Source organism: Podarcis erhardii, assembly GCF_964252035.2.
Source record: "Podarcis erhardii genome assembly, chromosome: 17".
Classification (NCBI taxonomy): Eukaryota; Metazoa; Chordata; class Lepidosauria; order Squamata; family Lacertidae; genus Podarcis; species Podarcis erhardii.
The window spans coordinates 17,518,017-17,542,061 of NC_138515.1; the positions used below are offsets into that span (position 1 = coordinate 17,518,017).

Sequence of the window (24,045 nt, forward strand, 5' to 3'; positions counted from 1 at the left end):
AGCACATCGACCAGTGCTGGTTGGGTAAAGAGGCAGAACGTGACTTCACCTTCGCCAATATTAAATGTTAATGGAAAGGGCTGCCTTTAATGTATAGCGTTGATAAGAGGAACCATTAAAATGATGTACAGTCCGTGGCGCAAGCTAAGTTAACGCACACCTTCTTCCTTGTGCTGCTGCCTCTCTGGGCCAGTTTGTACACTCAGCCTGTTATTTTCACCGTGGGGGAAATGGGCATATGCAAGGCTTTAAAAGGGAACATAATTTCATGAAATACACCTCCTGCACAAGGAGGCCACGCACACAAATCACACCTCGCTTTATGTGCATCTCCAGTCATCCGCGCTGTGAAGATCTGGTGAGTGCATGAACTAGCCTCTCCCTCTCAGCTATCAGCACATCTGTATATATACACGGAGCCATTTTACACCGAAACAAGACTTAAACACAGGGAACAGGACAGTCAATGAAGACCCCCAAGGGACCTGCTCTTTTACTACAGTATGGCCACATTTGCATAGCCTGTCATGCAAGCAAAGTGACACTGACTTGAACTGACACAGAAATGCTATTATTAGTATTTGTTTTTAACGTTGCACTACACAGCAGGTGCTCAACCTGAAAACAAAAGCCTACACTTTCACAATATTTTCTGCCCAGGTCAGATATCTTAAAGCACCCAGGCTGTTAGCTGTCAAACAACTAATAATTAAAATCATGAAACTAAAGGGCTAGGGAGAAAATGCTCAAGCAGCAATTAGGAACGAAGCGGGTATTTGATTTAATGTTGGACTTTGTATGTCACCAGTCATTGAGAAAATATGATTTGGTTTAAATTTAGCACACTGACTGTATGTATGGGCACATTTCCTATCAGTATATTACAGTCGTACCTCGGAAGTCGAATGGAATCTGTTCCGAAAGTCCGTTCAACTTCCGAAACGTTCGGAAACCAAAGCATGTCTTCTGATTGGCTGCAGGAAGCTCCTGCAGCCAACCAGAAGCTGCGGATTCCACATAGGACATTCGGCTTCCAGAAGAACATTCGAAAACCAGAACACTCACTTCCAGTTTTCGATCGTTCGGGAGCTGGGACGTCGACTCCCAAGGCATTCGGGAGCCAAGGTACAACTGTACTTATAATTCTGTGTATATTCTAAAGAGCGTATTTTAAAATGAACAAACCCTACTGTTTAACAGCTATCAAACTTGTATATTTGCATTGTTCCAAAATGCCCAGCGAAAATAATTTAGAACACACAGAGCAGATGAAAAATTCGCTCTGTTCGATCACATTAGAAAATAAATGGACTGCTTAAGTTCAAGTTGCTTGAAAGACTTTGGTTGGAAAGTAGCAAGATTGGGCCCCTCAATCTCCTATCCATATCCCTGCTCTGAAAAGTATTCAGACCAAGCAACCATGATTTGTATCTAAGTCTTTGGTCTAGAGCCTTTCAGAGAAACAATCAATCAAATAAACACTGTCCCTATGTGCCAGTTGGGACGCGGGTGGCGCTGTGGGTTAAACCACAGAGCCTAGGGCTTGCCGATCAGAAGGTTGGTGGTTTGAATCCCCGTGACGGGGTGAGCTCCCGTTGCTCGGTCCCTGCTTCTGCCAACCTAGCAGTTCAAAAGCACGTCAAAGTGCAAGTAGATAAATAGGTACCACTCTGGTGGGAAGGTAAACAGCGTTTCCATGCACTGCTCTGGTTCGCCAGAAGTGGCTTAGTCATGCTGGCCACATGACCCAGAAGCTGTACGCCGGCTCCCTCGGCCAATAAAGCGCCGCAACCCCAGAGTCGGTCACGACTGGACCTAATGGTCAGGGGTCCCTTTACCTTTACCTTTATGTGCCAGTGCCATCTCCTAGATCTGTTGAGAACATACGATTCGAACCACCAACATTCCAATTGGCAAGCCCGAGCGCCTCAGTGGTTTAGACCACAGCAGCACCCGTGTCCCCAGTATACACTGGAGAGGTGGTGGGGATGTCTTCACCCGACACCCATTACTTGTTGGGTTTCTGTTTCTCTGCAATTCCCCCCCCCCCAAAAAAAATAACAGTCTCTCTCGATAAGTTGCATGGTTTCAAAAAAACAGCAGTAGGAGTACATGGGATGCAGAAAAAGCAGTAATGTGTATACAGCTTTAGAAAGAGGAGTGTCTCAGACAGAACTAACGGGGAATTCCTCCTGTGTTACAACTCAGTGGCAAGCCAGGAAATTAAATGAAATAAAGGAACAGGCATTGAGGAAGGAAGGAATGTAGAAGATACCCAACCATTCTATACCAGAAGCCAGGAGCATACTATTCACAAGTTGCTGCTCAATTTCAATTTCAGAATGAGGACACGACATCATTTTATGTGCAACTTTTCTTGTTTTCTTAGAGCTTTCGTTTTAAAGTATATACTACTCATTTATTTGTAGAAAGGTGCTCTAGTTATGAATCAACCCTCTAATCAGATAAGATAGTGGACTGCATCTTAAGAACCATGCAACGCGTATCATACATCCAAGGGGCACTGCATACAAGATTGTGTTATGGCACAAGTGTCATTTGCAAGGAGAAATTAAAACATGTCTTTCTGTGCTGGCCAGATGTTGCAACTGTGCCCACCACCAATTATGCCCTTATATGATATTCTTTGGGACGCGGGTGGCGCTGTGGGTTAAACCACAGAGTCTAGGACTTGCCGATCAGAAGGTTGGCGGTTTGAAACCCCGCGACAGGGTGAGCTCCCATTGCTCGGTCCCTGCTCCTGCCAACCTAGCAGTTCAAAAGCACCTCAAAGTGCAAGTAGATAAATAGGTACCACTCTGGTGGGAAGGTAAACGGCGTTTCCGTGTGCTGCTCTGGGTCACCAGAAGCGGCGTAGTCATGCAGGCCACATGACCCAGAAGCTGTACGCCGGCTCCCTTGGCCAATAAAGCGAGATGAGTGCCGCAACCCCAGAGTTGGTCACGACTGGACCTAATGGTCCCTTTACCTTTATGATATTCTTTGGACTCTACTGCTTGGTCTCAACAATTTTGTTGACGCCATCTGGATATAGGTAGAAACCAAGTGATAATGACATTTTTAGGAACTACTGTGCAGAAGGACAATTGTGAAGTTTCTGCAACTGACTATATGTGGGGGGGGGGGAGAATGCTTGTAAACGACAGAGGAAATACTTGTGTGCAGAGTTTATACAGCATGATCTTTTACTGTGAACACTGCATAATTACCTGCAATTGACAGAAAATCACTCCTGACTTGCGTTAAGTATGACTCTGAACCTTAAAATGCCCTTCAAGTCAACACATTTTAGTGAATGCTAGAGATTGTATTTTTCTCTTTGACAGTAATGAGATTATTTTTCAGATCAGGCTTAAAGCCTTCTACAACACTGCATCTTTAAATGATATGCAGTTCTGTCCTATAACAGCAAATGTTGAAATGCAATTTAAAACTCTCCTGCCCAAGATACTTATATATACTGGATATTTATAGTCTCCAGCAACTTCTATTTGTATAAAGGTTATACGAAACTGACTTTTTAAAGTAACATTTATTAAAGGTACTAGCAAATTCTGTTCGCCCCACAAATAAGCAATCCACTCTTTACTGTCAAATAAAATGTGATAGTATTAATTCACCTAAAGGTCTCTATACTATACTATGTTATATTAGAAATGTCAGTGTCATCGGGAACACTTAATCTCAGAGTCATTTGTCTCTAACGCTTACGCATGATGTGCAAGCTTAAAAAGAGGGAGCTTAAACCGTAAAACTACCTGTACTTTATACTACTTTTGTGATTCAGGAGTTCAGATGATTTTGAATCAATTGCAGCACATTATTAAATAGTCAGGGGAGCCAACTGCACAAGATTTTCCATCCTATGTGTGTCATTCGCCACACATACCCCATTTTTTCCCTTACTGGTGCTTTTCACAGGTATGCTCTCAAACAGAAGTATTTTACTCTAGATGTACAGTCAAACCTTGGATCCCAAATGCCTCTGTTTTGGAACTTTTTGGCTCCTGAACGCTGAAAACCCGGAAGTAAATGCTCCGGTTTTCGAATGTTTTTCGGAAGCCGAACATCCGACGCGGCTTACGCTTGAGTGCAGGAAGCTCCTGTAAGCCATCGGAAGCCGTGCCTCGGTTGTCGAACATTTCGGAAGCCGAATGGGCTACCGGAACGGATTACGTTCAACAACCTAGGTTTGACTGTACTTATTTATTCATTGCCGCACTGTAAAATAATGAAAGTGCTTAGTGACACAAAAAGGCAGTAAAATTACAAATAGGAAAAATAGCACCTATCAGATAATCTAAAACAAGCTGCATCAAATGTAAAAAAAAGCAGCCACAGAGGATATTTCAAATTGTGAGCAACCCAAATGAAAATGCCTTATCTCTTGTACAAAGGATGGCGGTGGTACCTGGAGAAGGGACTCAGGAGTTGTAAATTCAGTGCTTAGATAGACTAATATTGATGTGGGCAAGGAAAGTAATTCTCAAGATTTTCTGATCCCAAGACATTCAGGGCTGTACTTTGAAATGAGTCTGAAGTTTCTGAGCAGTCTTCAAAGGTAGCCAAACAAAGAGTTTCCTATAGTAATCTAACCCGGAAGTTAAAAGGTAAAGGTAAAGGGACCCCCTGACCATTAGGTCCAGTCATGGCCGACTCTGGGGTTGTGGCGCTCATCTCACTTTATTGGCCGAGGGAGCCGGCGTACAGCTTCCGGGTCATGTGGCCAGCATGACTAAGCCACTTCTGGCGAACCAGAGCAGTGCACAGAAATGCCGTTTACCTTCCCACCGGAGCAGTATCTATTTATCTACTTGCACTTTGATGTGCTTTCGAACTGCTAGGTTGGCAGGAGCAGGGACCGAACAACGGGAGCTCACCCCGTTGCGGGGATTCGAACCACCAACCTTCCGATCAGCAAGCCCTAGGCTCTGTGGTTTAACTCACAGCGCCATCCGCTTCCCCAACCTGAAAGTTACTGGCGTACAAATACATCATCCACACTGCCAAGCAGCCATCTCAGTGGTGGGTAACCTGAGATGGCTATGTAGATAGTACAGTGGTACCTCGGGTTACATACGCTTCAGGTTACATATGCTTCAGGTTACAGACTCTGCTAACCCAGAAATAGTACCTCGGGTTAAGAACTTTGCTTCAGGATGAGAACAGAAATCGTGCTCCGGCTGCGCGGCAGCAGCAGGAAGCCCCATTAGCTAAAGTGGTGCTTCAGGTTAAGAATGGACCTCCGGAATGAATTAAGTACTTAACCCGAGGTACCACTGTATAGAAATGAAGTATTTTACTGATTGAAGTAACTTTCGGAGTAACTACTGTTGTTTGAATGACTAAGTATGCCTAGTTACAGATAGGTAGCCGTGTTGGTCTGCCATAGTCAAAACAAAACAAATTCCTTCCAGTAGCACCTTAAAGACCAACTAAGTCAGTTCTTGGTATGAGCTTTCGTGTGCATGCACACTTCTTCAGATAAGAATGGTATCTGAAGAAGTGTGCATGCACACGAAAGCTCATACCAAGAACTGACTTAGTTGGTCTTTAAGGTGCTACTGGAAGGAATTTGTTTTGTTTTAAGTATGCCTACAATATGATATATGATATGGTGACCAGAAAGACTAGAGAAAGTTGATGAGAGGGGAGGAAGGAAGGAAGTCAGAGATGATTTAGGAAATTGGCTTCTTCATAGTCATTAAGTTCCACTATGCCCAAGAGTTCTGAAAAATGTTGAAGTCGTATATATGACTGAATACAAATGGAGTCCAATGCCAGTGATTTCTTGAGAAGTCCTTAATTCATGGATCACTATACCCATAAATAATACGGTTGTGTTTTACTTGCACATTTGGGGTACCTTTTTTAAAAATAAAACAAATTTACACGTTAAACCATATTGTCCTTTGAAAGAAGCCCTACTAGTTTATGCCGTTTAATGGATTTTGTACAAGTCCATTCATTCAAAAATTATTGACATGAGAGCCATATCTGTGTGCCAATGCACATCTTGGGGGTTGTAATCCATGGACTATTAAAAGGGTATTTCATAACTGGTTCCTGTTATGATACTATTAAAACCCACAATTCATGAATTATTGATGGGAGAGGTAATAATGGCTTGATGCTGTTATAACCTATAATAACATTGAACAAAATCCTTAATCTATGAAAAATTTTCTCAGTGGACCAACACGTCTTCTAAAACTGTTCTGACATAAGGTAATAAAACAAGCACAGATTTCAGTTAGTTAGTTCCATAAACCATTAATTAATTGGACACAAAACTTAAGCTTCATAAATCATTAAATGTAGAAGTGATCGCTTTCTTTTCAATATTTCTGCCTCAAATTTTTAATAGCACAGATTTTTTTTTTGATGTATTCAATTAGTGAATTTACTATTTCATTCACAAAATCAAAGTCAATGCGCTGGGTACAGACAAAAATTAGATAATCTCGCATTGCCTGTCTTTTTATGTATTTAATTTGTTTCTTCATAATTCTGTCTCATATTTCTTCCCAGTGGTAGAACAAGGTGGTTATCAATTCAAAATGTAACAGTGTTTAAATGTCTTGCACATGGTTTTTTTAGGTGTGCAATAATTACTCCAAGTGCATACCCTGGTGAAACATTAATAGACACTGGGATATCTTTGTCACCTGAGAATCTTGTTTCTTTTCCCTTCATCCCCTCACTTCCTATGATACTACTCCTTCTCCCGTTTTGCCGCTGACTATTCCCATCTCCCTTCCCATTGCCAGAATGAAATGCACAGATAGGTAAGTAGATCTTTCTATAGGAATCTTGGCAAATCTTCCTTTCCTAACCAAATGGAACATGCATACATTTAATCACTTTAAATATTAAAGCAGAATACTTTTCCATAGGAAGTGAATTTCCTTATGAGACTGTTTTAAAAAGCATCAGAAATCTAGAATTTTCCAAATTCCACACAAATGAGGAAAGGTACAGTCTTAAACATATTTGTAGTGCCATTTGTGTTGTGGTTTTATGTTGTAACCCCCCTGAGACCTGGGGGTATAGGGTGGTATATTAAAGAAAGAAAGAAAGAAAGAAAGAAAGAAAGAAAGAAAGAGAAAGAAAGAAAGAATGAAAGAGAAAGAAGAGAGAGAGAGAAAGAAAGAAAGAAAGAAAGAAAGAAAGAAAGAAAGAAAGAAAGAAAGAAAGAAAACCAGTAAGCCTGATTAGGACTGCAGCCTTATTTGCTTGGAAATGTTCCAATGAGGTTACTTTTCAATATCTGAGTTTAGGAATATAACTATCAGGGACAACATACAGTGAAGCTGGTTTATTACCATGTCTACAATAATCCAGATGATAAGTGATTCCTGCCTCTAGGGAACTGGGGCATTACCTCATATTCTTGGGAAAACTTGAGGTTGTCATTAGCCTTCAGCCTTTCGATGTGATCCGCAAGTTCTGAAATAGGTATTGGTGGATGGCTAGCCATACCTGTTCAGGAAAAAAGAAATGATAACGGCATGTAAAAAAACACCACACAATAAAACAGAGGGTTTGCAACCCAGACTTAGAAAATACAGCAGTTCAGAATGGCTATCAATGTGTAATAAGTAAGGATGTTGTAAGGTGACAGAAGCAGGCAGGTAGTTTAGTCACTCAAAGCAAGACATGCTCTGGAGAGATGAGCTTTGAAGCCAAATTACTAAAAAATAAAAATAAAAACCACCAAGCATATTCCCAAAGCTAACATTCCTAGTGTTAAAAGAAAAGAAAAAAAGTTATTATGCCAAGACTTAATGAGGTTAGCTAGGTGGGGGGAAATGAGACAGTTAGACCTGAAGCTGACTTCTGCTTTGAGTAATGACTCTTAATGTCATATCAAACCCCTTTCCTTGCGCTGAATGAAATGGAAACTGTGTTGGACTTAGGTGAACAAAAGGTGGACTGGGGGGAGGGAAAAGCCATTCAAAGAAGCCTAAACGGAAAGAATAGTACTGACAGAAAATAAAGTGATTTATGAGGGAAACTAACTTGAAGAATGTGGGTTACCAGGGTAACCAGAGACACTTGATCCTGCAAAAAATAATTGCAAAAGTAAAAAAGGAAAAGGAAAGAAAGGGATGGAGTGGGAATTTATTTATAACAAAATAAATAAATGGATAGTTTGATGCTTAGAAAATGATGGTTTTAATCTCAATAGAAAATGATGGTTTTAATCTCATGACTAAATAAGACAGGGGAAAATCTAATGATTTTTTTTTTTTTTGAAAAACGTTTTATAAAGTTTAGGACATTCACATGCAATTATGGATGGCCAGAGTACCATGCACTGCGGCTTACAGACAACAGTCAATAAAGACAAGATTAGACATCAGACATTTTGAGCTTCAAAAATGTTTTCACTAGTAGCAGATTGTAGAGGCAGGGGTTGTGGGGAGTCAGTTCAGCTGAACGCAAACATCTGGCTTACCCTAGTACATCTGAGAAAAGATCTCAACCCCAAGTCCCTTTATCAACCCCCAGAAATTACCTACAATCTACTTCAGGTGTAAACATCTTTGTCTACCAATGGAAAAATAGTGAATGCAGACAAGGTTTAGGGAAGGGATGGGAAAGAGACAGAGGGAAGGATAGGACCAGTGGAAGGGAAAGACAGAGGGAGGGAAAGATAGAGGAGAGAGGAAATGTGGGGTCAACTAGCATGATCCGCCAGCTGAAAATTTTAGCAAGTCCATACTCTCAGTGGCTATTTCTTTTCGGTTCATTAATATGGATGGTTTTCCACCCACCCACAATGTGTTTAGTTATTATTTATGTTAATTTTAATCATGCCAAGAATAATGATAATAAAAAGCTTGTTGCAGGGAGACACATAGTCGGCTAGAAATTGTTACACTAGCAAACCCCAGGATGTGTTGAAATTATAGAACAAAACCATGGTAACTGAAGCGAGGAGCTCAAACTGGAAGCCATGTTTTCAGGGTTTTCCGGCACTCGTTTGAAGGGTGTGCTTTAAGAAAGCTAGCTTGCAATCACTGCAGCACAGCTTTACATGACATGAGCAGAAAATAACAGTACACATCATTCATAAAATGATTTTTTGGTACATTTTTTATTTAGCTTAATAAAGTCCATAGGAAGGACCAGCAGCGTAACATTCAAATCTTGTTTTGTGGCATAGAGAATAGTACTAAATAATTGTATAGCCCAAGCAATTGCATACACAGTAGTTCTTTGCAATGTGTGGTCTGCATGCTTATACTTTTAAGGTCAAGTAAATCAGAAGAAGACCCCATAAATTGAGGAAACTACTTTTTGGAAGATAAAACTTTTTCTTTATATGAATGTGATTTGCTATCTCCCATTTTCATCATGTGCAACAATTAAGCTGGTTTTCATTTAAAGTAGCCGTCAAATTTATTTGATCCAGATCGAGCACCCAGATGAAAAGGAATAGGGGGAACAAAAATAAGAGGGAAAGGCACAAGAAAATGCTAGGCTTGTTCAGAAATGGAAGTTGAATGATGGAACATCTAAAACAGTGATTGAACAGAGAAAATAATAGAGACAAAGATGTTTAGACCTTTTCGAGCGAATCGTGGGAGAGAGTTATTATCATATAAGGACTGAGTGGTAGTTTGGCTAGAGAGAGAGGACACAGAGCCAATCAGGGAAGCGTAGGGGACTGAATTACTGCTCAAAGCTGTAAAAAGTAAAGCCAGTTGGAAACGGGAAAGAAATTAGTAGCAGTAGAAGACCATCATATTCAGTCAGTTTACAAAAAGACAAACGGATCATTTCACATGCACAGTCTATCTGTGGACATTTAGTACTGGCAGGAATAGGTAGAAATACAAGGCAACTCTAACATATGAACATACAGCTCTGAATCTGAGGGTCAGCTGACGGGAGAAATAGCTTTCCATATGGCACGGAAGTGTTATTTAAATCAGATTTTTAACATCAAGACTCCTCAACTTATCAAGCCCTTTTTTCAGGTGGATTTAGCTGTTCCTACTGATGCATCTATGCTGAAAGGAGCACTCGTCCCAACAGATACCGCTATGATCTGCCATTTATATTTATCAGCATCCTCTGCAGTTAAACATTTGAGGCTCATCAAAAGGTGGCATAAAATCTTTCTCTCTCTTTTTTTTTTTTTTAAACAGAAGGGATATAAAATCCAACAACTTCCAGAATTAACCATCTGGTTATTACTAGAGTGTAGCTTTCTTAATTTTATGGCTAATGCAAACTAACTGCATTTCAATAATGTTTCATAGTAATCTTGTAAAAGGAAATAATTGTCACCATACAAGTTTTTTAAAAAAGTTTTTTGTTTACTGCTGTCAGCTGATATTCTCCCACATTGCTACTCACAGATGATATTTGTTCAGTTAATAGGAGGGGTTTTTTTTGGGGGGGGGGCAGGACGGTCAACAAGTTATGGGTACACATAAATGCCAAAGACAGTCATTGGCGTATGGATGGGCTTTCAATTGACAGTCATGGACTGTGGGTGGTATTCAACTATGTTTTACTCAGAGTACACTTACTGAAATGAAAGGATTGAATTTAGTAAAATTTAGTTGAACTCCACTCTGTCCATACATCAAGAGACCATGTTAACTCAAAATACTGTGCAAAATACAAAGAAGATTATTTAATGGACACATTTGCATAATTATATATGTCATAGAAGTATCTTGTATTAACCCGTATGTAGACAAAACAGATGGGAAGATTTGCCACATGCTAGTAAAGCAACGCACTGGCAGCTATTTGCTTCTGAGCAAAGTAGCACTGGTTTTGATCTTTGAACCCTAAACTGTTTGGAACCAAGTTACTTAAAATACTACCTATACCCATATGGACCAACCTCAGCATTAAGATCTGTTAGACAGGCCCTATGCTTATGATCTTCTGTAAGGGAAGTCAGGACTGAAGGCAGGAGAAACTGGGCCTTCTCAGTGGTGGGTCCTATCTAGGAAACTTACTCTCCTGAAACCTGATTAGATTCATTTTAAGAGGGCCCTGAAGCTGGGTTTTTTATGTTAATCTGATTTTTAAACAGGAGGGTAGGTCATTGTCTTTGTTGCTGTAGGTTGCTTCCATGGTTGTTAATCAGAATTTTAAATTTTAGGATGGGATGGCTGGCTTGAAAGGAAACAGTTCTGCTGCTCTTTCAAGTTTTACTATTTAAATTAGAATTTTGACATTGTGTTTCAAAATGTTGTAAATGCCACGTTGAAAATACATTTATATTTGGAAGGAGGCCTAGAGGTCAAATAAATAATAATTTAATTTTTTACGGTGATATTCAAACCCTACAAAAAAGTAAACCATGCCTTCTTTTCCCCCTTGACAGCATGCCAATTTTACAATGAATATAAAGGAACAATGCTACACACAGCAGTACAAAGGCACAGCAGTGAAAGCTGGCAAAATTCAGCCCAGAGAGATGCATGAAAGATCTACTGCACCTTAGCGCTGAGAGCTAAATATTCACATTTGCTCACCTCCCACTGATACTTAACTAAGAGAGCAAACACATCCTAAAGTCTGATTCACACTTTATACTACAGATGTGTTCGCTGAGTGTACACCAACATCTCCTGGTAAACACTTTAAAGTAAACACACACATGGGAAAGCTCTGATCTGCTACAGCTCCCTGCCATGGTCTTCTGTGATTTATGAACACATGCCTTTACATTCACACTTTGAAAGGCAGACTAAGACAACCACTGATATGGAGTGTTCTATTTGTTATAGTGTTATAGCTCAGTAAAACTAAACAGGAATCAGACTCTTGCGGAAAACTTATTTCTAACTGGGGATGTGTGTATTTTCCTTTAAGGCTTTTTAAATTATTATTTAAAAAATAATAATCTAATTTCTGCTCACGGGAGACATTTCACTTTAACAGAGCAACTAGTGAAAGGTTTGCAGTTGAAATGGCATGAGTTTTTTGTGCATTTAATGTTGTCAATGCACAGTTTCACATGTGCTGAGGAAGAAAATACAGTGGAACCTCGGTTTCTGAGCGTCTCAGAAGCTGAATGATTCGGAACCCAAGCGCCGAAAACCCAGAAGTGAATGCTTCTGTTTTCGAAAGCGCCCCGGAAGTCGAATGGCTTCCGAGGTGTGTTTCTCCATTTTCTCAGTGGAATTTGGTGACTGCCCATTGCGCCTCGGTTGTTGAACATTTCAGAAGTAGAACGGTCTTCCGGAACGGATTGCGTTTGACAACCGAGGTACCACTGTATTCCTTGCTTAGAATGCCTCACAACCACAGTGCTTTTTTCTTTTTCTTTTCTGCCAGTACATGCTGGCACCTTATTTTCTGGGGGTGGGGGGAAGTTAAATTAATAAATATAACTATGAATAGATGCATTTGCTGGATATTCAGGGAGTAGGAACTAAACCTGGGTGACAAGAACAGAGAGAGGGAAAGCTGAGCACATCACAGGACAAGCTTCAGAAATGACTACATACTCTCCCTTCCCTTCCCCTTCCTGCTTGTTGTGGGGCTACGCATTTCCTCACTGGGTGAAGTAGAAGCGGAGGGAGCCACTCTGGTAAGGCAGGCTCTGAGTGGGGTGTGGGAAGGGAGGGAGGGAGGGAGGGAGGAGAGACTGTTGTGTGGGTGCATGCAGGGTGCAGAGGGGCGTCGATGGTTTGTGTTACAATTTTCCGTTCCACCTTAAGAACAGATGTGTAGATTGTTGTATGTCACATGTCTGTTTACACTCCAGCACAGCTTGCTGGGAACTTCCGTTTGTGTATAGCTTATGCTGCTTGCTCTTGGACACGAAAGGGAGAAGACATGTTTTTTCCTTTGTCCTTACAGTGGCATAGCATGGGTTGTCAGCACCCGGGGCAAGGCAAGTAATTTGTGCCCCCTAACCCGCACGCCTGGCACCCCCCCCCCACAGTGGGTGGCGACCCGGCGGCTCGGATCGGATTCGCACAGCAGTGTGAGAGAGTGAGTGAGCCAGGTAGGGGCAGAGAGCTGCGAGTGCGAGCCCCCCCCAATATGTTGCGGCCGGTGCGGCCGGCCCCCCCTGCACCCCCACGCTACGCCACTGTGTCCTTATGCTTGTAAATATACTTTACACAGCGTCTATCTGCCCTTCTGTTGCGAAGAGTTTTATTCTCTGCTGGCTTGCGTGCTCAGCTTCTGAAAGCTTCTGAAGCTCGAGTCGCAGTTACATGCTGTTCCAAGGACTGGAGTTTGCCTGGCAGTCGGCCGGTGGGCTGGAGCCAGCTGGGGGCTTGCAAATTGCCCCCGTTCCCTTGGAAGCATCCCAACAGTTTGTGCCTGTTTCTGCCGGGGGACCATGCCTGGTGCTTCAAGCTTTCCTTTGCCACCCACCCCTTCCTGGAGAGATCCCGGGGGGGGGGATCTCTGCTGAGCATCCTTGTGGGAGAACCTGCCTAGGGGGCCAGGGGCACGCAATTCTCAGAGGAGGAGATTGTGTTCTGCCCTGCACACCTACGGGGGCTGGAGGAGCAACAGCTGCTGCAGGACCCAGCTGTGTGCCTTTTGGGAAACATTAGCATCAAGGGGATGGGCCAGGCAGAGAGAAACAGACTGTCTTTGCAAGAAAAAAATGTGTGAGTGTGTTGCACCCTCCAACCCCCTTTCTGATCAGTATTTGAGGAGGACGAGGAGGCGTTCAAATGAGGTGAGGGGTGAAGAAAGCATCTGCACTTAGATGCCTCCCACTGCAAAAGCTTGTTTTTCTCCATCATGCCTGGCAGGCATCGTTTTATTATTATGGGCTGCATACGGCAATACAGTGGTACCTCAGGTTACATACACTTCAGGTTACATACACTTCTGGTTACAGACTCCGCTAACCCAGAAATAGTGCTTCAGGTTAAGAACTTTGCTTCTGGATGAGAACAGAAATCTGGCTCTGGCGGCGCGGCGTCAGCAGGAGGCCCCATTAGCTAAAGCAGTGCTTCAAGTTAAGAACAGTTTCAGGTTAAGAACGGACCTCCGGAACAAATAAAGTACTTAACCCGAGGTACCACTGTAATAATAATTTATTACTTATACCCAGTGCTTTTACTCTAGCAACTTCATGGTGAGTACTGCCACCATTTTTTTCTAGAAAAAAAGCACTGCACAAGCTTATTCAAGTCTCCATGTTCAGAACCTTTTTTATTTTATTTTTTAAAAAACCACCCCCCTAAACTCTTAAATACCATTTTCACACAAGAGCCACACTAAGGTAATTATAATGTATGCCAGTTTCAAACAAACATTCATGAGGACCAAAGAAAGATGTTTCCCGCGATACTTATTTTTAAAGCACAGCTCTGAAGACAGGGATCAGTTTACACTAAAATGTGGTATCAGCCCAGGGATTAGGAACCTATAAATATTCCATTATTTGCTGCCTGGTATGAATAGACCCACATAGGCATAATTTGAACACAAGTACAGCAACATATTTATGATTTATTTTGAACTACTATGGAAGACTAAGAGAAGCCAAGAAAAAGTGTCTCTGCAGTGAACGCATTTCCTCTCCTTCAGACAAGCGCAGCAGTAGCAGCAGCTATGATGTTCGCACCAGGACCCTGCATGTTTGCGCTTTCGTGTTAAGCCATAGTTTGGGCTGAGCATTTTGTGCAATCAGGGGCACTGAGCTGCAGCGCATTCTGTTGGCTTTGTAAGGAGGAGAAGGGAAGGAGTTTAGTTATTGTGTTAGGTTCACTGCTAGCTTGAAAATCATCATGGAATAAAGGTGAGAGAGGGTGAAAGAATGACTACACTGTAAAGCTGTCCTCAGTCCAGCCACCCCTCTGAAATCTCCTTAGGAACTTGCAACACTTTCTAGAGAAGAATGTGTTGCGATCTTCACTCCTTTCCCTCTGTGCTCTTCATTTGACATGTTTTCACTGCTCTTTCATATTCTCAATGGGTGTGGAAAGTGTTAAAGAAAGCTAGTAAGCTATAGATCAGAAAAAAGAGGGGAAGGGAGAGAAAGCTTATTCTTATTCTTTTAATATATATTTGAGGCAGAAGTGGGAATTTATACCTTTGCACTTAACAAGGCACTGCAATGAAATCTGAATTATTTAACCTATAGTGATCTTGTGTGTGTGGCATGTGAATGCTCCTGCTTGTATAATTGTGTGCCCTTCTGCTACCACAGACACAATGGATCAGGCCCTTAAATCTTAACTTCTCTGTCTTTTTGTCTTTTTCCACTGAAATTATTTGGTGGTGCCAAACAAAAGAAACACAGAGATATACAGAGGCAAACCATACAGGCAGGACAACAGGTCTTCTGAAAATGCTGCTGAACTACTTAAACAAAGATGCCGCAAAAGGTAAAATTATTCCCATGACTTTCTTCTTAACTATTACTCTTATGGCGAATTCACACATGACTGTAAATCTCTGGACCTCTCTTCCTTCAATGACTCCCCACTGAATATGGAAACTGCTTCCATTCAGAAGTACAGTGTTTGATTTGATGTAATGTGACATGAAAGCCCTGCCTGTGAGATTTGATCTCTTATGGTCGTTACACACAGGCAAGTTATCGTTCAACGTTGCAACCATGGAGTGAGGAACATGCATGAGTGAACTGACCCTTAGAAGTAAAAGCAGAGTTCTTGTAAAAGCATGATAGATTTAAATCTTAACATTGATGAGCAAGTACAGAGGCATTACTTACAATATGTGGTCAGGAAGCTACAGTAGTACCTTGGTTTATGAACTTAATCCATTCTGGAAGTCCGTTCTTAAACCAAACCATTCTTAAACCAAGGCATGCTTTCCCATAGACTCAATTTACAAATGGAACACACGCAACAGGAAACAGAACATGTTCTCCTTCCAAGGCAAAGTTCACAAACCATCTACTTCCGGGTTTGCAGAGTTCTTCATCCAAGTTGTTTATAAAAAGCTGTTCTTAAACCAAGGTACCACTGTATTTCTATGTAGAGGCCAATGAAGGCAAACATAGCCAACCCCTTAATCAAACACACTTTGTTGACCCATTTCCTCTTCCCATGTTTGTAATATTTTTGTCTGGTCCTGTATATTACATGTTTCATTGACACTACATACACCATGGCTAAAACTAATCAGGTTTACATCTCAAGAGGATTTTAAGCTAGGGGCTACTCCTGATTGATTTTTGTCACCTGAAGCTCAAGTGGTCTCAGTGGCATAGAGTGCCTTCCATTGGCTTCAGCTGGTGGCACAGCTGCACCCATATCTGGACAGCAAAAAGCCTAACCTCTGTTGCCTGGTAAGCTCTAGGTTAGATTACTGCAATGCGTTAAACATGGGGCTGCCTCTGAAGATGGTTTTGAAACTTCAGTTGGTGTGGAATTCAATGGCCAGGTTTGCTCCCCAGGGAAATACAGTTTGAACATATAAAGCCACACCGACATAAGGAGGGGGGGTTGCGGGCTCACGCCCCCATGTACATCCTCGCGGGGCTGGCGGCAGCCCCGCGGGACTAGGGGTTCCTGGGTTTCATTAGTATTCATCATTCACTGCGCCAGCCAATCGGCTGGCGGCAGGGGCGGGCTTACTAGGGGGCATTTAAGGTCAGGGCAGCCCGTGCTCACCCCTTTCTTTCCTTTCAGCAGCTGCGGTTTCCCACCCACCCACCCTCCCTCTAGGTTTGCATTTGGACTTTGCTATGGGCTTCGGCTGGTCGCCGCAAGGGGCCTGGTAGGAGTTTTTCCATTTGGCTAATTGGCTGTATTTTGGAAGCCACTTGGTTTTTTCGCCTACCTCGTAGCAAAACGTCACAACACCTTTGGTTTTGGCGGTTAGGCATTGGCAGGGGTACTATTATGCAAATGAGTTGGGGGGGAGAAACACCATCATCTCCCCCAAATCATAGAATCATAGAGTTGGAAGAGACCACAAGGGCCATCGAGTCCAACCCCCTGCCAAGCAGGAAACACCATCAGAGCACTCCTGACATATGGTTGTCAAGCCTCTGCTTAAAGACCTCCAAAGAAGGAGACTCCACCATACTCCTTAGCAGCAAATTCCACTGTGAAACAGCTCTTACTGTCAGGAAGTTCTTCCTAATGTTTAGGTGGAATCTTCTTTCTTGTAGTTTGGATCCATTGCTTCGTGTCCGCTTCTCTGGAGCAGCAGAAAACAACCTTTCTCCCTCCTCTATGTGACATCCTTTTATATATTTGAACATGGCTATCATATCACCCCTTAACCTCCTCTTCTCCAGGCTAAACATGCCCAGCTCCCTTAGCCGTTCCTCATAAGGCATCGTTTCCAGGCCTTTGACCATTTTGGTTGCCCTCCTCTGGACACGTTCCAGTTTGTCAGTGTCCTTCTTGAACTGTGGTGCCCAGAACTGGACACAGTACTCCAGGTGAGGTCTGACCAGAGCAGAATACAGTGGCACTATTACTTCCCTTGATCTAGATGCAATACTCCTATTGATGCAGCCCAGACTTGCATTGGCTTTTTTAGCTGCCGCATCACACTGTTGGCTCATGTCAAGTTTGTGGTCAACCAAGACTCCTAGATCCTTTTCACATGTACTGCTCTCAAGCCAGGTGTCACCCATCTTGTATTTGTGCCTCTCATTTTTTTGCCCAAGTGCAATACTTTACATTTCTCCCTGTTAAAATTCATCTTGTTTGTTTTGGCCCAGTTCTCTAATCTGTCAAGGTCGTTTTGAAGTGTGATCCTGTCCTCTGGGGTGTTGAAGGGTAGTTCGTTAAAGGACTCCAGGGGGCGTTGCCTCGTCCGAAACCTATGGAGGCTAGGTCCTAAAGCGCGCTCCCGAGCGGTAACCCCTCGGGGAGCGCCTAGGATGTGCATCTCGGGGGCTCCCCCTGTTGGTGCTTAACCCTTCCCAGTTTTATACCGGTTAGTCTGATAGGGCCAATGCCTAAAGCCAATACCGCTTTTACCTGTAATCAATAAAGTTGTGGCCATTTTTCACCCATTAACCTAAATTCTGGTGTCCGGTGTCTTTATTTATTCCATCTGTGGGAGGGGGCGGGAATTGCCACGCAACAATCCTGGTCCAACTACACTGACTCCCATTTAGTTTCTGGGACCAATTCAAAGTGCTTGTTTTGACCTATAAAGCCTTAAACAGCTCAGGACTGCAAGACCTCAAGTACCACATATCCCCATATGAACTGACCCAGAACAACATAAAATTGCCATGTTTTTGTGCTCCGCCATGAGAGGTCTGGAGGGTGGCAACATGAGAACAGCCTTTACTGTGGTGGCTCCCCATTTGTGGAACGCTCTCCCAGGAAGGCTCACTTGGCACCTTCTTTATAGCTATTCAGGCACCAGTGAAAACATTCATCTTCATCAAGGCCTCTGGCTTATTAAACAATCTAAACGTGTTGCGATGGTTTGGGGTTCTTTTTTTCTCTTTTTTTTGCTATTATGTTATGTATTGTGTGTTTTTATTTTTGTGTTGGAAAAAGCCCTGTAATAGGTGGTATATAAATTTAATTAATCAATCAATCAATCCAAGAATTGCCAATGTGGTGCCCATGGGCAAAATGGTGCCTACGCCTTCTCCTGTCTGACATCCCCCCCCCAGTGGCGTAGCGTGGGGGGTGCAGGGGGGGCCGGCCGCACCGGGCGCAACATCTGGGGGGGGGGCGCTCACCGCCTCCGGAGTCGCTGAAGAGCCTCGGGCGCAGGCTGTAGCAGAGCCCCATGTCTCGTGGAACCAACGAGATGTGCGCGCATCCGGGCTGAAGGCGTCCGGCAGGCAGCGGTTCTCAGTGCTCGCCGCGGTCCCCGCGCGTCAGGGCCGCAGAGGGGGCGCCGGGCAGCCCCTCCTCACAGCCCCCCCCCCCGCCGCTGCTGCAGCTGCTGGGCCATGTTGCATTTTCCTCGCCTCTCTGCCCTCCTCCTCCTCCGGGCAAGCGGCGTCGTTTGGGCGGCAGTGCCAGCGGCAACTCGCCTCAGATCACCTGACATGGACCCGCCGCCGCCGTCGTGGCTACCTTACCATAAATACCCCAGCCCAGGCAGCAGCAAGAAGAAGCTGGCAGCGGCGGCAGGTTAGGGGTTAGGGGCGCAAATTACTTGCCTTGCCCCGGGTTAGGGAGCGCAAATTACTTGCCTTGCCCCGGGTGCTGACAACCCACGCTACGCTGCTGATCCCCCCACACCCCACTCCGCTCAATGCCCCCATGACCATGAGGTGGTAAGGATAGTGATGGTTTATGCCACTAAAAAGTACATAGAGCTGAAGGAGAAATTTGGAAGAGTGACTCTCTTTCCCACTTCTTCTTTTGGTTTGATGTGCTTTTCTACTAGAACCAACTTATGTCCAGATCTCGAAAGAAGTGAAATAAGTGCATGCATACACACTTCTTATTTTTTTTTTCTCTCTCTCTGGTTGATACAGTGGGAAGGGAACAGAAATTGCCAGAGGGTGGCACCCACGGCGTTCACTCACTTCAAGTTAAGGTGGTTAGGTTGGTCTCAACTAGGGCCAGGGCCTTTTCAGTACTGGCCCCGACTTGGTGGAACGCTCTGTCACAAGAGACTAGGGCCCTGCGAGATTTGACATCTTTCTGCAGGGCCTGCAAGACAGAGCTGTTCCGCCTGGCCTTTGGTTTGGACTCAGTCTGACCCTTATGTTTTCCTCTCTTTATGGTTTTGACTTTTAAAATGAGGCTGCATTTTAAATTGCATTTTAACCTGTATTTTAAATTGGTGTTTTTCCCCCCTATTATGTTTTTACTGTAATTTTACTGGTGTTAGCTGCCCTGAGCCTGGCTCTGGCCGGGGAGGGCGGAGTATAAATAAAAATTATTATTATTATTATTATTATTATTATTATTATTATTAAGTGTTCCCACACGTCTAACCATGTTGGTGTCCTCTGATCTCCATCTCATTTTTATCCTACAACAATTGCCAGATCACAAATACTGAAGAGTTTTTGTAACTCGAAAAGAGAGAGAGGAAGTTTTGCATCTTACCTGGAGTCTGAAAATTAAGGCGCCGTAGCTCTACTGGATCTGTGGGGTGATGGGAAGGAATCTCCTTGTTGTTGGGTATGCTGCTCTTTCTAGAGTCCGTCTCTGCCCTTTTCCTACATGGACAAAGTGAGCACCGTCATTAAGAAGTTAAATTCACCATTTACAAAGAGATATATTTCCTCCTGTCCTTTTCCCTCCGTCTCCATATTTTAAAACGCAGTGGGAATACTACATTCTGTGGGATTCATTTAAAAAATGCAACATTTTAAAGAGAGTAAGCTACGGTACATACAGAAACTGGGGGAGGAGTTCAATGGATTGCTAAGCGGTTCGCTCCATCAGTACAAGCATTTTCTGCTAGCCTGATGGAATGATCTGACCTCTTCTTCCCCTGCATGCAACTATATAGGGGTTTTCTTGGCACCCACAGAGACAATTAGGGGGTGCATAAGAGGAGATGCAAGGAAGCCCTATTGCCCTAGCTTCAGCTCCTTCTGAGGGCTTCTGAAGGCAGGATCAGTCAGCTGAATCTGGCCCATATTGTTTGGAATTAATATGATTTATGAAGCAGGAAATCTTCATGCGTGTAGTACCTAAAGTCATCATTACAAACAAGTAAAACTGGGGTTTTCCTAGGATTATTTATAGAAAAGAAAGAGCTCCTTCTTCAGTAGCACCTCCCAACTAAACGTGGAACTAAAGGAGGTTGATAGTTAATAACCGGCCAGTTCCTCTGCAGCTGTGCTTCCTGAATAGCACCATTTTGGAAGGAAGCCAAGTATTCTTGCAAAATTGATTCTATGATAGAGAAGGCCAACATGAAATATTAAAGAGAGTTGACACTAGTATCCCCCCCAAAAAAGGAAACATTCGATTTTGAAAGCTGTTTTAAGGCATCTTCACTTCTTATGTACCTGGCCATGTTTATTTAGATTGGCAAACATTATGTATAATAAACCAACCAGCTTAGGAAAATAGAAAGCTACATCATATTGCATAAGGCAATTTAGGAAGGGTTGTGGCTCAGTGGTAGAACATCTGCTTTGTATATAAAAGGTCTTCAGTTCAATTCCAGGCATCTCCAGGTAGACCTGGGAGAGAACTCTGCCTGAATCCCTGGTGAACTGCTACCAATCACAGTACTGAGCTAGGTGGACCAATGAGGCAGCTTCCTATGTTCTAGCTTTGTATTTTACCTACAATGACTGGGACCAATTCTCCAGGGTTTCAGGCATGAGAAAGCCCTATCAGGAGATGATTGGGTAATGCACCTGGGATCTCTTGCATGCAAAACCAGCACTGTCCTACAGATACATTTTATGTAGATTGGTTTTCTAGGTTTCCCAGTCGGACAGCAATTGTTCTTCAGTTCTCACCTGTCAGGTTTACTGCTCCATTATTATGCAGCGGAAAAGGAGGGGAAAAGGTTAAATGTTAGTCGGCCAATGGCAAAGGAATTACTGTGACAATAGAAAACGGTGTTTGCAATTAGGATGCAGAATGTAACAGCCCATGAAAACATGAAAAATTTTCTAATCATAGAAAAATATGGGGGCACAGGGTACATTCAAAGGAAGTACTTCATGGCTGAAGAAACTTAAACAACATTTGGATAAGTTTTGCTTGAGACAGAGGTTGTATCAAAGGCATTCTTTTCTTAAGGCATCTCTGGAAAAAAAACAAGGCCACAATATACAGCATATCAGGAGGTAGAAGATACTGAAAGTCTATTCTATTTATTTATATCTTGCCTTTTTCCCTGACAGGGACTCAAGGCGGCTTACAAATAAAATAGAAACAGCTAAAAACATAGGGAAAAAAATCACCATTGAAAACAATGATCTATTGAAACATACAGGTCATTAAAATATCTTACTTGGACATATATTACTTTTGGGAAAGGACAACTGAATCTTTGGATATATAGAGAGAGACATCCAACAAATGCATTATTTCAAAAATTTTACAAAATCTGAGCTGCATTTATAAAAATACAGCCTTTTACACTTTTTATTTTTTAAAATTCTGCTTTCACATATCTTGGTAGCAAAGATGCCAAAACAACCAATAATAACCTCTGAGTAGCATACCTGTCAACTGCCCCCCCAAAATCAGGACATCCCATTTTTCTCTGCAACAGAGGGCAGCCATTTTGGGCAGGTTGCTCTCATGCAATTTTAGGTCAAGATCTCAATTCCCCCCCCCAAAAAAAAAGCATTCCCCCCCCCCAGGGCTGGGATCTTGTATGACACCACAAAATACACGTTCAAGGGCTTTGTGCCTCTCAAAAGCACTTTTCCTGAGTCCACGATTTTGAGTGGATCACGTCACTCTCTGGAGATTTTGGACCTGGAAGATGTTGTCCCATATTTGGGCCACGTCGTGTTGGAGGGTATGTAGGATCAGTGTGGAAACCCTGGCCTGTGAGCTGAATTAGGTCCTGAAGAGGGCTGAATTCAGCTTCCATTGCCACTTTCCCAAGTCACGCCCACCTGCCCCACACCTGATGTAATATGTGACATCAAGTATGGAGCAGGTGAAGATGCAGCTCTCTGCTGAAAGCAAGGTTTGCAGGTACCAGTGATCAGCGGTGCCTGCAAACCCTCCTCATTTCCCCTGTGTTCTCGGTAGTGGCGCCCTCCCTGTGGAACGCCCTCCCACCAGATGTCAAAGGGAACAACAACTACCAGACTTTTAGAAGACATCTGAAGGCAGCCCTGTTTAGGGAAGCTTTTAATGTTTGATATATTACAGTATTTTCAAATCAAAATTCATTACATACTATGCCAACAAAACCTTCTTCCCGCAAGATAGAAAAGGAGGGAAAACAAGCAGCGAGTTAAACAGACGGTGAAGGGGTCTTTACATTGTCGTCTATAAATCTTTCCCTGGCTTTCATGGCCTTCATCACAAAGACCGCTACCACATGGGTAATGCGTGGGTTTGCATCAACTAACAAAAATTTTACTCTATCTTCAGGACTGGTTATAGAGTTGGGTATAATTTGCAGCAATGCGTCTCTAAAGCCCGAGTAAATGGGGCAACAGAGGAAGTAATGTGTAAGATCCTCTTTAATTTTCATAAGGCAAGGACATAAACGATGTTCAACTGGGGTTTTTGTGTATCTACCGGTCAGGTAGGCAGTTGGCAATGTTTGAAACCGTGCCATAGTGAAAGCTCTCCGAAGGATGGGATCGGTGATATCCACCAAGTAGTTGGCACAGATTTTGACTGCTTTTACTCGGGGGAACCAGTAGGAAAACCCTGAGTTTTTTATCTTGGTGGAGTCCAAAAAGGCGTCTTTTTCAAAGATCCATTCCCGAACTTTATCAGGGCTCCACAATTTGAGAGTATTAAACTCAGGTAGGTTGTATCTGGATAGAATGTCTAATAGGCTTTTATGCCAAGTGGTATTATTTTGTAATGATATAAAGGCTTGTTTAGCCAATAAGGTGTTCGGGGCATCTATGAGGTTGGTGAAAAAACGCAGGAATCTTAAGTGGGCCCTGGCAGACACAGAAGGTAATCCTACTTCCACTCTTAGGAGAGCTGCCGGAGCACTCTGAGGGAGGCCTAGAATTCTTCTGAGATAAAAATTTTGGAAGATTTCAAGCCGTTCTAACAGCTTCTGATTCCAACCCCAGAGTTTTACTCCGTATAACATCTGTGGAATCACTTTTCCAACAAAAATTTTTAGTGCCGGGATCACCAGTTGCCCTCCCCTCGAATAAAAGAAACTGAGCAGAGCACCAGTTGTCCTACGTGTTAGAAGTGCTACAGTCTTGAAGTGGGCAAGCCAGCTAGATGTGGCTTGGAAAGTGATACCAAGATATTTAAAAAGGAGACATTGTTCAATTTTGTGTTCATCTAGAGACCCTCTAAATGTATGTCGAGCTCTAGTAAACACCACAATTTTTGTTTTATCATAATTTATCTTTAGAGAGTTTTGGGAACAATAAGCTGCGAGCCCCTCCAGCATGCTGAGTAGACCCCTTCGAGTGAGTGCCATGACTGCCATGTCATCAGCATATAGCAGTATATTCAGGTGTTT

General features: G+C 43.0%; 1 protein-coding gene across 26 annotated transcripts in view; it reads right to left on the minus strand.

Annotated features, from left to right (window-relative positions):
* Nucleotides 1–24,045, minus strand: part of PTPRD (protein tyrosine phosphatase receptor type D) — a 1,160,352-nt gene that overhangs the window by 86,242 nt on the left and 1,050,065 nt on the right. For 13 of the 26 annotated variants that reach the window (XM_081844735.1, XM_081844724.1, XM_081844745.1 and 10 more), the window contains 4 exons: nucleotides 21,371–21,385; nucleotides 19,995–20,107; nucleotides 9,596–9,715; nucleotides 7,406–7,503 (listed from right to left, as the gene is read on the minus strand). In XM_081844735.1, the coding sequence (XP_081700861.1) occupies nucleotides 7,406–7,503; nucleotides 9,596–9,715; nucleotides 19,995–20,107; nucleotides 21,371–21,385 (346 nt within the window). The remainder of the gene's footprint in view (nucleotides 1–7,405; nucleotides 7,504–9,595; nucleotides 9,716–19,994; nucleotides 20,108–21,370; nucleotides 21,386–24,045) is intronic. The other 13 variants (XM_081844733.1, XM_081844732.1, XM_081844731.1 and 10 more) reach the window with 3 other exon arrangements.